Here is a 14115-nt window from a genome sequence, read left to right as displayed (position 1 = left end):
TCTTATTTTTGTAAGTTCAAGTTTGTGTTCCAGACACTTCCATTATCAGTTCAAATAGAACTGGTGAGTTGCCTATTTTTCTATTAAAAACAAGCATTCAAATTCTAATTGAAGCTCATATGTTCATGTACCTTTAATTCCTGTATTTTCCTCCTGTACTTATCATTATGACATTTATCAGTCAGTAAACTGCTGTCTGTCCCATCCTGTTCTCTGCATTCTGCTGAAGTGAGGGAAGATTTCTTGATGTTTGATTTAGCTTCTTCCTACCCATCACAGCACAAAAAAAAAAGAATAAATAATCATCCCACTAAGTAAGGCTGGCTTCATTTCTTTTGTGAAAATTTCTGTGCAAATGCAGTACTCTGAAAAAAATCACTACCTTAACTCCTTGATGGTGAGAGATTTACTAATATCATCAGACAAAGATCTCTTAATATCTTACAATGTTAGTATGACAGCAGAAACTAAAAAGTCCCTGTACAGCCTCTAAGAGTTTCACTTTCTAGTGTTTTTCCTCCATTAATTTCTTCTGAATGCTTTAATTCACCACTGAATTTATAACACCTCAACCAACCTTCCTTTTCTTACATGGGGTTCTTACTAGAACAGTAACGAGCAGATTTATACAAACATACACAGAAAAAATATTGTGGCAGACAAACTTTACACATAGGAATTAATTCAAGTGCAGATAAGAATACATACCATAACATCTGGATTCCAGTAAATCTCTGAATACACAGGATCTTCATCAATGGCAAGTAAGTGAAGAGTTTTGCCAGTCAGATACAGGCATTTGGATCTGATGTCAGCACAGCCTTTACAGAGATTCTGTACATTTGCTAACTGAGCCAATGTCAGGTGACCCACAGTGCATTCCATATGCTTCCAATCCTGGCAAAATACACATTTAGGTTTATCTGCTCATATACATCCACAGAGACAGAAAAATGTAGCACACAGATATTCACATACAAATATGTATGTTAAATGTGATTATTCAACTACAAATGAGATGTCTTTAAGAGACAGACAAATTGATTAACAACTGATTTTAAAAAAAGTCCATGTAACATCCATAAGCAAAGTACAATCAGTGCCAAGGAAAACACAGGATAAGGGGAGAGTGCCCAATACACCATCCCCAGGACTAAACCCACACACTTGAACCTCCTTTGCTGCAGAACTACAGGAATAGTCTGGGAACCTCTTTCCTCAGTAGTGGAAGAAGTTGTCCTATGGAAAACATCACTGGAAAACTCCGTTTCACCTTATTATGCAATTCATAAGAATAAATATTTTGTATTACTTGTTCTGATACCTCCTCTTCAATGATGAATGCCTCCACAATTTCATGAGGTGATGCCTCTCCCACTTCTTTACGCTTTTTCTCAGTAATAACAAGATGAAAAATATCCAAAAGAATTTCTACAAGTTTTATTTTCCTGTTAGCTAATTGCCTCATTAATGGGATACTAATATTTGTACTCTGAAATACAAAAGAAAGTAGAATTCTAATTTCACGTATTTTTGCAAATTTAGCTGATTAGAAGTTAGAATGTTGTGTTTCTTTTAATTAAAGAAGCAAAGATTTTAGCAATGTCACTTGATATAGCAGAAATATTGCAATGGTGATATTTAAGCAATTGAAAAGATAAACTTCATGTCAAATACATAATAAAGCAATCAAAGTAGCTGGACAGACCAAGAGCAGCTGGTTTTTGCTTTTCACATTCTAAGCACCTGGTACAAATATCCAGTTCCCAGAGCATGAGTGCACACAGCTGAATGCAGAGCACAGTGATGGCACACACTGGAAAAGGAGGCTGCAGGCCTTCATGACCCACAATACACTGTTTTGGGGACAGGGACAGACTTTCTTTACTTATAATAATGTTCTGTGTAAACCTTTTTTTTTCCTCCTGAGAGGAAACACTTAATGCTGAAAAATTTTAAACTTTTGAGGTACTTAGAAAATAAAAAATATCTCCAATTTTATACTTCTTCTTTTGTAGCTATCTGATAAATTTCAGAATTAAATAAAATTGATGAAGACTAAACAAATCTTCAGTTTATCTGTTTTTAAACCATAAATTCTTTTGACATCCAGTATTTCTTTCTATATTCAAATGATGCTTATTATTGCAAAAAGATAATCTCATCTGGGGCTTCCAGGAATTATCCAAGAATGAGTGAATATTACAACTAAACTAGATTTCTTTTCCACATGTGGGAAAAAAATATCCATACCTCATTAAATGCAAATAAACTCCAAACATTCTGAAACACTTCCTCAGTTTTGGATACTGCCATCTGAGCCAACTTACAAGCATCGAGATAATGACCATGTTTGTCTTTCCTGCTCCTTTTCTGCTTGGCAATCATCCTGAAAAAAACACCACCATAAACCCAAAGGAACTAACATAAGAAAGTGCTTATTTTTATGGTGTAAGTACTATTGAACATATGTAAGAAAATAATTAATGTCTTCATTTAATTAATTAATAGATAAAAAGATTAACAAAAGATTGTACGTGTGTTTTTTGAAATGTTCAACCAGGAAAAGAAGAGAATGTTCACAAGCTCTTTTCCCAAGGTCCTTCTCGTGGAACTGCCCTGTTGCACTGCAAGGGGATGCCAAGACTCAAAGAAAGAAAGGCAGATAATCTTTGAGAGAATGTATTTCCCAGGAACAAAACGGCACAGGTACAAATCATACCCCCATTGTTTTAGGGTGGTATCTCAGAGGCAGCTGGGATGCCAGGCACACCATGTTCTGCACTTTTACTACTGCAGCAGTTTCGAAAGAAACTTTCAACAGCAGGAATGGCAAAAGCCTGTAAATACTTGAGAATGATTGGTGTGGCTGCTAAAAGGCTTTTGCAAATAAGAAGTAAAAAAGCTGACTCAGAGACCTTGATACTTTGACTTCAAAACAGAACACAAATCACTGATACCACTTAAGATTAACTCTGCCTTCAGTAAGAAGAATTTTTGATTCTACAGTACTTTTCTGAACACAGAACACATGAGGAATGCAAACAGAGATGTAACACCAATATATAAAACCTAACGATGTTATCTGCTCTTTTCCATCTTTAACTAGACTACAAAAAATAAACAATGCATTGTGTGGGCGAGTTCAACCTAAATAAAATTATTCCTAGAGTTATAGTCTTACCTATGAATATTTGCACATTCCAGCAGTATCTCAGCACTGCTGTTTTTATGCCCATAATGAACAAAGTCCTTCTCAATTTGAAGCAATTTATTGTAATATTCCTGTAGCATATGTGGCAACTGAGCAGACTCAGCATTAATTGTCACATGATCTTGGGCAAAATGTATCTGAATAAGTATTTTCCTAGGAAAAAAAATTAGTTACAACACAGTAGTAAGAAAGCATAGACTATGTTTGAGAACGGACACAATTTCTCTGTTTTCCTTTATATTCTAAGAAATCTATTAAAAGCCTCCTAATTCTTAAAATGTGTGTTTTACAAATTACAGTAAGTTCTGAAGAAATCAAAATATTGTATTTTGAGATTAGAAATGAGGTGACACTTGTTCCATTGTATTCGTGTGTGATGAGACACTTTATTTGGTCCATGACTGGCCTTGCCACCTGCAAGAGTCTGTTCTTTTCTTGCCAAGTTATGAAAAACAAGAACTGGTAAGGGGGACTTTGTCCTTGAAGGTGACACATCTTGTGTACACTGAGACTGTTCTGCGGTCTGGCTACTTGCCACAGCCAGTCAAGGATGAGTCAAGGAGAAGAAGAGGAGGAGGATGAAGTAACGACCACTGACCCAAAAGGGAGACCCTCAATACACACCATGCAGGCTCAAGGGGCTTCCAGTTACAGACGGGCAGGGACTGGGGGCCTCTGGGCTGTGCTGGCCACAGGTGCCCAGACAGACAGCCCAGAGTGAGTATAAACAGACAGTCCCTGCTCCAGGAGCAGGTGTGTGCTGGCACTGAGGGCAGCGAGGACAGAGGGGACAGCGCTGTGTGTGCTGGCACCGAGGACAGAGGGGACAGCTCCGTGTGTGCTGGCACCGAGGACAGAGAGGACAGCTCCGTGTGTGCTGGCACCGAGGACAGAGAGGACAGCGCTGTGTGTGCTGGCACCGAGGACAGCTCCGTGTGTGCTGGCACCGGGGACAGAGAGGACAGAGGGGACAGCGCTGTGTGTGCTGGCACCGAGGACAGAGAGGACAGCGCTGTGTGTGCTGGCACCGAGGACAGCGAGGACAGAGGGGACAGCGCTGTGTGTGCTGGCACCGGGGACAGAGAGGACAGCGCTGTGTGTGCTGGCACCGAGGACAGCGAGGACAGAGGGGACAGCGCTGTGTGTGCTGGCACCGAGGACAGCGGTGCCTCCTGCGGGGACGCGGCTGAGCGTGTTGAGCCAGCGGAGCCCAGGGATGCAGCAGCTGGTCATGCTGGGGATCCTGAGCACACTGGGGTCGGGATGGACAGCAACTGAGTGAGTAGCGTATGAGTGAGTGCAGGTTGGATTGGGGCTTTTTTCTTTCCTTTTCTCAGTTTTCCTTTCGTTTGCTATTTCTTGGCAATAAATGCTATTTGCTTGAATTTTAAACAGTGTCATAGTTTTGGCTTGGAATTCTCATGAATCCTCCCGGTAACATCCCTGCATCTAATTAGGGTGGTATGCAGCTCCAACAAACACCTCTGCACAGGCAGATACACCTCCCACCTTCGGGTACCCTGCACTGCAAACTGTGCACAACAGGCTGTGCTATCTGAACTCACCACCTTAACAGGCAGTAGGGCTACATACCAGAATGAAGAAATTGGGAAGGAAATCCAGATTTTAAAAAACCCGAATCACCACATAAATTACTTACAACAAACATACTTGAGAATCCACAGAATGTACCACAGCAAAATATGGAAGCATTGTAAAAATCACATTTGTTTGCAAGGCAGGTGCTTATTAGAGGCTGGGCATATCTGAATGAAGAGACAGGTACCTGGCTTCAAGGGATGCAACCATAAACCCCAGCTCTGCCTGCCTCCCAGGCCTCCTCACTGATGTGGATTGGAGCACCTTCACAGTGTGTCCCAGGATCTCACAAGCCTGCAGGTAACACCAGAATTTTCAGAATTCTATTAAATGTCTATGTATTAGTATTAAACATTAATTTAGAAAGCTTACATTTTGCACAAAACATGTTAATTATCTTTCCCCAGGATTCCCCAACTAGCTCTTGATAACTGTAAATAAGTCTAGAAAGTCTGAGTGATGATCATACTTAGATATTTTGATAATCAAGGGAATTGTGGGCATACACACAGGAAGAGAAGATGGAGCCAGACTCATCTTGGAGGTGCAGAGCAAAAGATATTAAATATGAGTTCAGCCCAAATCAAAACAATCCCTCCATACAGCACAGACTTGCACACCTTATCAGTACAGGGCAGATTATCACAGACACAAGACTATATTTAGGCTGAAACTCATGAAATTTAAGGGCTGAACTGTAAATGGATATTTTAATGTTACAGGTCAGATAGGAAAAGGTTTTTATAAAAATATATGTATGTTTTACCAGTATCTTCCAGAATCCAGAAATCATATTTGCAAAACTATTTGATATACTTCAAAAGGAAAAGTATACTAGGAAATAATACTGAAAGGTATAATTTTTAATAAATATGGAAAATAAACACACCACAACTGTCTGAAAACAAAAGCATTCTAATCAAGAGAATCAGATCTTTGGGGTTTAGTCACACGTGCTATATTACAATTGCTCTTATTTCAGTAGAAGGATATAGGGCTTATCATAAGAACATCCTAAATTTTTCTGGGTAAAATCTGATTCCTAGTGGCCTGCATGTGTTTGGAATCTGTAATTAACGTTTGTTGAACACACAGAGAAAACAACATTAAGTGCATTTAACACCTAATTTTGCTTTTATTGAAATGAAAAGGCTGTAATATTTCACTGAGAGGGACCATTGCTGAAAAAAACCCAAACCACAACCTCCAAATCCAAAAACTTTCCTTACCATGCTCCATTTTCCTTCCACCTCTTCCTCTAGAATTGCTTCTGTCAGACTCAGAGTACTGTGGTACCAGAACTGCTCATCTCCTCCCAGAAGCTGTGCTTTCTCCAGCAGTGCTTTAGCTTGTCTGTGGTTCTTTTCCACGTTAGCCAACACAGCCAGTAAGTACAAGCACCTTGACACATCAGACAGGGCCCTCAATTCCTACACAGCAAGAGATGTGATCTATATACCAAATACCCACTACTGCTATTCATATGTGTCTGCACACATTTTACATTAGCATACAGAAATAAAAAGGTAATGGTATTTCCTCAATTAGCTGTTGAATTTCTTCGTTACTCCTTATATGCCTTCTTTTTTATCAAAAACATGAAGTGTCAACCCTCGTATCAAGAACTTCAAATCTACTTTACATTTCTTTATGTTCCCCTATCTTCTATCCCACAACTTTTCTGCCATTGTTTAGCATGTACAAATCTACTAGTGTTTGTCAGGATCTGATGAACAAATGTGGTGATGGAAGATGTTTTTGTGAACTGGATGTGGATACACTACAGATCCAGAGAACTCCCATGAGTTATAAGCTATATAACCAGTGGGATATAAGGGACAAACACAGCATAATACTTGTAGACCAGCATATAGACATACAAGGTACTAGAAAGAAATTATGTAATTAAAATGATTGTCCTCTCTAAGGTATTTTGAACTTTTCTCTGTATACAATATTTCATTAGTGCTTGAAAAAGAGGCTTGTCTTATTACTGAATATTATTCATATATTATTATTCAAAGTATTCATGATTATGCTAAATAGACACAGACAGTTTCTACTTGCATGAGAAAAATTATTACACAAAATAACAGAATAACAACTATATTTTTTTAAGGTAAAGGATTTGCTGCAATACTTATATTTCAGTAACTTGTATGAGGAAGCACAGTGCTATAGTGGAGAGTGGTGGGTATAGGGAAAAGATCTGAAATGTAAACCCTTCACTGTACTGAGACAAGGCCTAATTTTGGTTTCACCAAAACGCAGTTTGCAGTGAAACCCTAATGAAGTTCAAAATGAAGTAAGCAGACATTTAAACAACCAAGATGTTGAGAGGATGAAGCTAAACACACTCTCTCTTCTGAGCAAACCCTCAATGTCCTCCACCTGTTTAAACAGAAAAGGCTGGGATATCCCTGTATCCTTCAAGGCCACTGCAAACCAAACAGAGATGATAACACTACTGCACAAATTTAAATAACCTTCAGGCAACTCCCATAAAGTTGGACTGAAATGCCATATATATAAATGCCATATATATAAATACTATCTATGTAGAAACTTAAAATTATATTGGTTTGGGGTGGGGAGAGAACATTTAGTTTTACAGTTTGATTATTATTATGAGGAGTAATTGCATCAAAATGAACATTTTTCCTCCATACTTTATTAATGTTTCTTTTTCTACCTAGTTTTTATTGTACCTGAGTTGCAGCATGGGCCTCTGCAAGCAGAAGTCTTGCTGGTTGATACAAGCCGAGCTGAATTAGTACATCAGCCTTTTCAATCCACAAGGAAGGGAAAGAAAGTGCACTCAGTCCTTTTCCTGTTGCTGCATTTAGTTCAAAAACCTGAAAAATAACAAAAGTATTACACCTTCCTAAATTTCAAAACTGATCTATATGGAATACAATTGTTATTAGCCATCATATTGCCCAGTCCAGCTCTACTTTCTAACTTCGAAATTCAACATTCTATTACAGGCAAACATGTTTATTGTGAGATTTGGATTCTATAATCCTCAAAAGGCATTCAACTACTAAGTATACGTTATTAAAACTAATTTTAGGACAGACTACATACTTGGGATATGCTAGTGTCACAAAGAAGTTGGTAATAGCTAAAACTCAAGGAATAAAAACTATTTACAAGAGCTAAAAGAGGGGACTTGAGAAGATTAGTAATTAGAAAGAAAGGTATTTGACATGCATAAGAATGGAAAAAAAATACAAAGAGAGCAAAATGATATGATGAAAATAAGGACAGAATAGTTATAATAAAAATCAAAGTGCAGGTAAGCTTTAAAAAGTCAGTAAGACAATTACCTTCCTAAAGAAGAGACAGTAAACACAGAGATGAAATATTTGCATACCTTTAAAACAACATATAAGAGGAAGCAAAACAGTATGTGGTAATGGAGAAAGAAGAGAAAAAAATGAGACCAAGAGTGAATACAGTGTCTTTTTTGCTTCTCAGTCTTCTCCATTGGTTTGCATTAGTCCCAAAACCCATTTATACAAAAGCAGTTTTACAAACAAAGATTCCGCTCTCGCCCTTCCTCAATACAAACCCAGCTCAGCTTCAGCTGATGCCTGCCAGCAGAATTTAGGCAGCATGCATCTCTAATGCTTTTGTGTTCATGTATTTCTCAAGTATTACCTAAAAACAAACTAGCAAGGTATTTTAAAAAGTGAGCAGTAATTTAGTATAGGAACTGAAACAGAAATAAGCACCTTTTCACTTGAGTTAAGGGTATTTACATCCTTACTAATATTCAGTTCAGCATTTTCAAAAGCTATTTTTCTTTCTTCTATTTTTGTATGTTCAGTTTTTGATTTTTTCAGTCCAATCTCTTGCCTACACCTAAATCACAAGAAAGAAAAACTAAATTAAAGTATATTTTAAAAGCATCTCATAATGAAGTATTAGTGTTAGGAATCTTCATCACATACTCACTCTGTGAATAGACACACAACAACCATGCACAGAATTTTAGGGCATAGCTAATACATCAAAGTTGTCTTCAGAGATCATGTTTTTTAATATTTTTCCCTCAACAGTACTTATGAACTGTAGGAAAAAAAAGTCTCAACTAAATACAGCCTGAGTAGTGAAAATACATACATTGCCTGTTCCAAGTCACTGATATGGGTTTCTCCAGCAGCTCTCTCATGATACACAGATGCCTGACTCAATTTTAAATCTGAACATATAAGGGCAATTCTAAAAATAAAAAGAAAAAATGTGTAAGAAACAATCAAAGCCCTTCACGTTACATCATATAAACATATTATATATAAAGAGCACACACTCCACATTCATCAATCCCACCTTCTCAAGTCTTGATTAATACTGGCAATAACAAAGACTGTAAATAAAAACACGGGAAATGCTGTAGCTGAAACGACCAGCTGACAGAGGTCACAGATTCACCAAATGGTTTGGGAAGGAAAGGACCTGCAAAGCCACCCAAAGCCACGGCAGGGACACCTTCCACCAGCCCAGGCTGCTTCAAGCCCCGTCCGACCCGGCCTCGGCCAGTGCTGGGGCTGGGGCAGCACCAGGAGCACCAGTCTGTCCATCAAACCTCCACCTCTCCAATGGAATGGCAAAAACCATCTGGTAAATGCCTGAAATACTCACAATAAGGCAAACCCTCAGCCACTGGATGTGCTGACCCACCTTTCTACACTGAGTAAAGGGCAACATATTCCCGTGCCCCTCTCTAATCACACAGAGACATCAGCTCACAGATAGAAATAAAATACCACGAAATAAAAAGTCAACAAAAACTTTGTCTGGCAAATCTTGGCTGAAAATAATTTGCTATCAGTGAATCCCTTTTAGACTTGTAAGACTAACTTGGTAATCAGTTGGCAGCCCAGATAAACACGTATATTTATATACATGAATATTGATCTATTCCACTCTGTGGGCTCAGTGTCCAGCATTTTAAAGAGACCTTACATGGCATTTGGCAAACTGTCAGAAAATAAGCAAACAATTACTGCTTGTAACTGTTACTTATTAAGCAAACAATATTCAGTAACTTTCAAAAAAGCATAATTAAGTGTTTTAACTAAAATAACAAGAATTTTCTACTGCATGCATATTTAATATTTTTAAATCAAAACTTTTAGGGGTGATCATCCATAAAAATTAATGTTGTTTTGGTCACAAAAGCAAACCTCTGTGAAAATGCACTTATCAGGGAATCTTCTTTGGGCCCTTTAGCTGGAGAGATTTTGGAGGCAAGAAGGGACCCTTGCCTTCTGAATACTTAATAGGTAACACTTTTACTGAAACTTTTCTGGACTTTGCTTTTTTCAGTTAGGTGACAATAGAGTATTTCAAAAATTATTCACATGGAAGTGGTCTGGCTTCAGGCACTTTCCATGTGCAGATGATGTTTAGTAACAGATAAACTTTCATTCCACAAACCAGTCTATCAAAATCCTGTTAAAATGCATAAAAAGGAAAATGAAATAAAAAACCATTACAAATATAAAACAGCAAGTCACAAAAAGCCTTGTTACTTTTTAGTGAAATATTAATGGATGGCCCAATCCATTCACTTTGTCTTCTATTTAAAATAAATAAAAGATACAAACCGGAGGTGATAGAGATCAGACAGACTTTTACATTCCACAACTTCACTAGCAATAACTTCAGCCAGCTGGAAGATGGGAAGAACAAAGTGGGGGCAAAAAATCTTCTGTAGTTCTTTAGATAAAAGATCCATAAAATACAAAGTGCAAGTCTGAAAAGAAATGTTTTAGTTCCATCAGTATAAATGTAATTTTGTAGAAAATAAATTAATCATCACAGTTTCAGTTTTAAAATAATCCTCAAAAAAGGTCCAAATAAGCTTTCAAGCTGCAAGAGCAGTAAGGCACAGAAAAAGCCACTGAATTTATTCTGTAAGTTGAGTGCATTTAATGGAGGGGACAAACTGAAGTATTAATGAATCCTACAACATCAAAGTATTTCAGACAGATCTCTGAACATACACAGACAGAAAAACTAAAATGCCACATAATTTTACAGGATTCATTTTTCCCTAAATAATAAATTATCTAGAATTTTGAGCAGTATACTTACAGGTTTGGGGAAATTATTCCAGTTAATACCATAGCTATTTGTATTCTGTTTAAAAGCATCTCTGACTTCATTGGGACAGTCATACTGGGCCCATTCCTCCACACTTGCTGGTAAGGTATCAACTTTAGGCTTCTCTTTTGCAACAAAACCATCAAGCTGGAACAAAAACAAGACACTTATGAGGTCAAAATAACAATCTTATTGGTATTAAATATTCAGCTTAAAAAATGAACACATTTTCTTAATATCCTTTGAAGTTTAGTTGGATTGGGGGTTTTCTTGGACCTCTAGACTGTGGGTTTTACAAAACAGCAGCATCTCGACCAATGTAACAACCAAAAGAAAAGAAAAAGTATCTCTAAATTCCTGACCTGTGGAGAGTGAAGCTGCTATGATACACTGACTCACAGAGAGACTCCCCACAGGTTGTGAGAGTCTGTCAAGGAAAGCATCTAAACTATTTACCAAGTGAGCCCAGGCAGACAACTCTCAGAAAGAGGATTGTTCTAATTTCACAGGAAATCAGGTCTTACTTGTTTTTCTTTCCTTTTGCCCTTCTCTTTTTTAGGAGGAGTTGTAGGTTGTGAAGACTTTGATGATGCTTTTATAAAAAATCCTGATGCTGACAATGATATCTGGACAATAAAAAATTACAGTTAATTATTTTGAATCTGCAGTAATAATGTCACTTTCTAGTAACATTTATTATCCACTGCAAGTCTCTGCCTGCAGCTAGTAACAAATGTCACATATCATGTTCTGTTTGCTGAGTTTTCTTCAGAAAACAACCATTGCAGAGCCTCCTGGTTGCTGCATTGTTTGTACAAGCACTGAGGACAATCGGCAATGCAATTAAGCAGCAGGACTGACAAAGACCACATCAATCCTGTGATCAACGCTACAGCTACACTCTCTGTAACCTCGATGGCTGCAAATTCAATTCTTGTAACCCCTAGTCTAGATACCTTCATGTTCTACAAGGAATAGATTTCATATAAAAGTAATCTGCAAGACTGCAGAGTCATTTTGTTCTCCTTCTGGATTAGAGCTCTACAATGTTACTGATGAATGTTACAGAAAAGAAATTTCTAAGTAATTCAACATAAGAAAGAATTGATTGAAAGTTTCCCTTCACATGTAATAGCACAGTTTCTGATCTTACCTAAAATAAAAAAATCAAACCAAAAACACATTCAATTCAGATGATTTATGAGTTTGCTGGAGGAATCAAGAATAGAATACAAAACACTAATTAAAACTGATGCTAGATACTGCACAACACATGAAAATTTCAAGTTAAAGGTAACATGTCTCTTAAATTAGCTGCAGCTGATTTGGCTGAGATGATTCAGATTTTCTGAGAGCAATTTAAGATCTTCTCCTGAGTTATTTATGGAGTCCTAACACTTTAAAGAGCCTGCTTTAGAAACAGATGCCTGCAGTCAAGTCTGCTTCACTTTGCACTCTCAAAACAAAGTGTCCTGGAGTACTTTAATTTCTTTCACACCACGTGGTTATTCTTTTTCTCACAATACTGTTCAGCTGTAAATATCATTCTTATAATTACTCTTGTCTTATGACTGGCCCTGACAGCAGCACTAACCACTTTAGTTTTAATAGCTTATTCATCCATTAGTACTCCCTTCAGATTGTTTTCTCTCCAGCAAGACCCTCAGTCAAGGGTAGGATGTTTAAACTTATAGTTGTGTAAATCTGAAAATACCAATATCCAATTTTTATTTTTCAAATTCCTATCTTCTGTCACATTAAACATTAAAATTGCAGACTTTTACATCTAATTGGAATAAAGTTATGCACAAGCTATACCTTACCAACCTAGTTCATATGTCCCAACTGTTTCTAGAATGATTTGCTGCATTACTGTTATCAAGTATAGATTTAGTCCCTTCAAAGATTTACTTAATGTATAATTGTTTTCCTATGACTGCTGCCTTGATTGTAAATGGCCATTACAATTAGGCATATCTTGAGAAATGAAATAGATTTGTTTGATTTGGAATTCTGTAACAATGAGAAAGTAATTAGAGAAATTAATGGGTGAACAAATCCTTTCAGTCAAATGACAGCCTTTTAGATTCAATTTTGTGAAGGCACATCTGAAATCACTGTTTTCAGTATATATTCTGCCACTCTTCAGATTCTTTAGCAAATTGAAAACACACAATTATAGAACATATGACACAAAACTTATCACTATACTTCAGAGAAACACTGGGCCATTGCTTTATCCTTTGTGTCTCCTCTTTTTTCCCCCAGAGATTACAGTTCTCTTGTTTAATCCCAAGGGCTGAGAAAGTACAGTAACCACACCATAAAACTGAAAACTCTAAAGACAACGTTAAAACATCAGATGAGTAGCTGGTACTACCCAGTTACCCAAGAAAGCCTGAAACAGACTGGCCACATTATAGCCCAAGCCAAGGTGTGCTCCCCAGGTCCCACCTGCCAGATGCGGGCGATGCAGGCGCACGCCAGCAAACAGTGCTGCTGGTGGCACGGAGAGGCAGCACCAGAAATGACAGCCATTAATGTCTGGGCTCTGAACAAAGCTTCCAGCTGTTTAATATTACTCAAATCTTCCAAATTAATGTGGGGCATGGTGTCATTTGCTCCACTCTCCATCTTAGTATTTTCCGTAGGCAAACATTCTGGTATAGCAACATTTTCTGTTGAAACAAAAGCAAACACATGCTCACAGCAACAGCATTGCAAAAATGTATTCAAAAGTTAAATTTCTGAATTGAAAATTAAAATATTAAGGGGAGAAAAAGAAAAATAGAAATCCATCTACTTAAGATGTTCTTACTATGATGGTAAAGTGCTACTTGCACCATGTTTTCAATCAATAATTCACAGCTATGATTATTAAATGATGTAAGACTGACAGAGAAATGAAATCCACATAAGGTTGGACCAGATGATCTTTTGAGGTTCCTTCCAACCTGGGCTGTTTAATATTTGAATCTAATTTTCCTTATTATATTATTTCAGTTTCCATTAAAAGCTTTGTAAAAACTTTCTTGAAACTTAAATGGCATAAGAAGACCATTAATCAAAAGCAACCAGGGGAAACTAGGTGGGAAGATCACTACAGAAATAACACAAAATTTACATAGGACTGTAAAAAAAACCCAGCAAAACCACTAACAGAAAATTATGAACAGAATATTGCTACT

At 37.3% G+C, this 14115-nt stretch overlaps 1 protein-coding gene across 2 annotated transcripts in view; it reads right to left on the bottom strand.

Annotated features, from left to right (window-relative positions):
- Window positions 1-14115, bottom strand: part of CFAP46 (cilia and flagella associated protein 46) — a 75620-nt gene that overhangs the window by 19521 nt on the left and 41984 nt on the right. Inside the window, exons 29-42 of one of the 2 annotated variants that reach the window (XM_071564374.1) lie at window positions 13382-13605; window positions 11452-11553; window positions 10919-11074; window positions 10429-10577; window positions 8942-9040; window positions 8551-8680; window positions 7522-7668; window positions 6043-6243; window positions 5001-5107; window positions 3185-3367; window positions 2254-2389; window positions 1313-1492; window positions 709-897; window positions 132-266 (exon numbers count right to left, since the gene is read on the bottom strand). In XM_071564374.1, the coding sequence (XP_071420475.1) occupies window positions 132-266; window positions 709-897; window positions 1313-1492; window positions 2254-2389; window positions 3185-3367; window positions 5001-5107; window positions 6043-6243; window positions 7522-7668; window positions 8551-8680; window positions 8942-9040; window positions 10429-10577; window positions 10919-11074; window positions 11452-11553; window positions 13382-13605 (2138 nt within the window). The remainder of the gene's footprint in view (window positions 1-131; window positions 267-708; window positions 898-1312; window positions 1493-2253; window positions 2390-3184; window positions 3368-5000; window positions 5108-6042; window positions 6244-7521; window positions 7669-8550; window positions 8681-8941; window positions 9041-10428; window positions 10578-10918; window positions 11075-11451; window positions 11554-13381; window positions 13606-14115) is intronic. The other variant, XM_071564375.1, reaches the window with a different exon arrangement.

Source organism: Pithys albifrons, chromosome 9, assembly GCF_047495875.1.
Source record: "Pithys albifrons albifrons isolate INPA30051 chromosome 9, PitAlb_v1, whole genome shotgun sequence".
NCBI lineage: Eukaryota > Metazoa > Chordata > Aves > Passeriformes > Thamnophilidae > Pithys > Pithys albifrons.
Note: the sequence above shows the minus strand (reverse complement) of the source record. Positions and strands in the feature narration are given on the sequence as shown.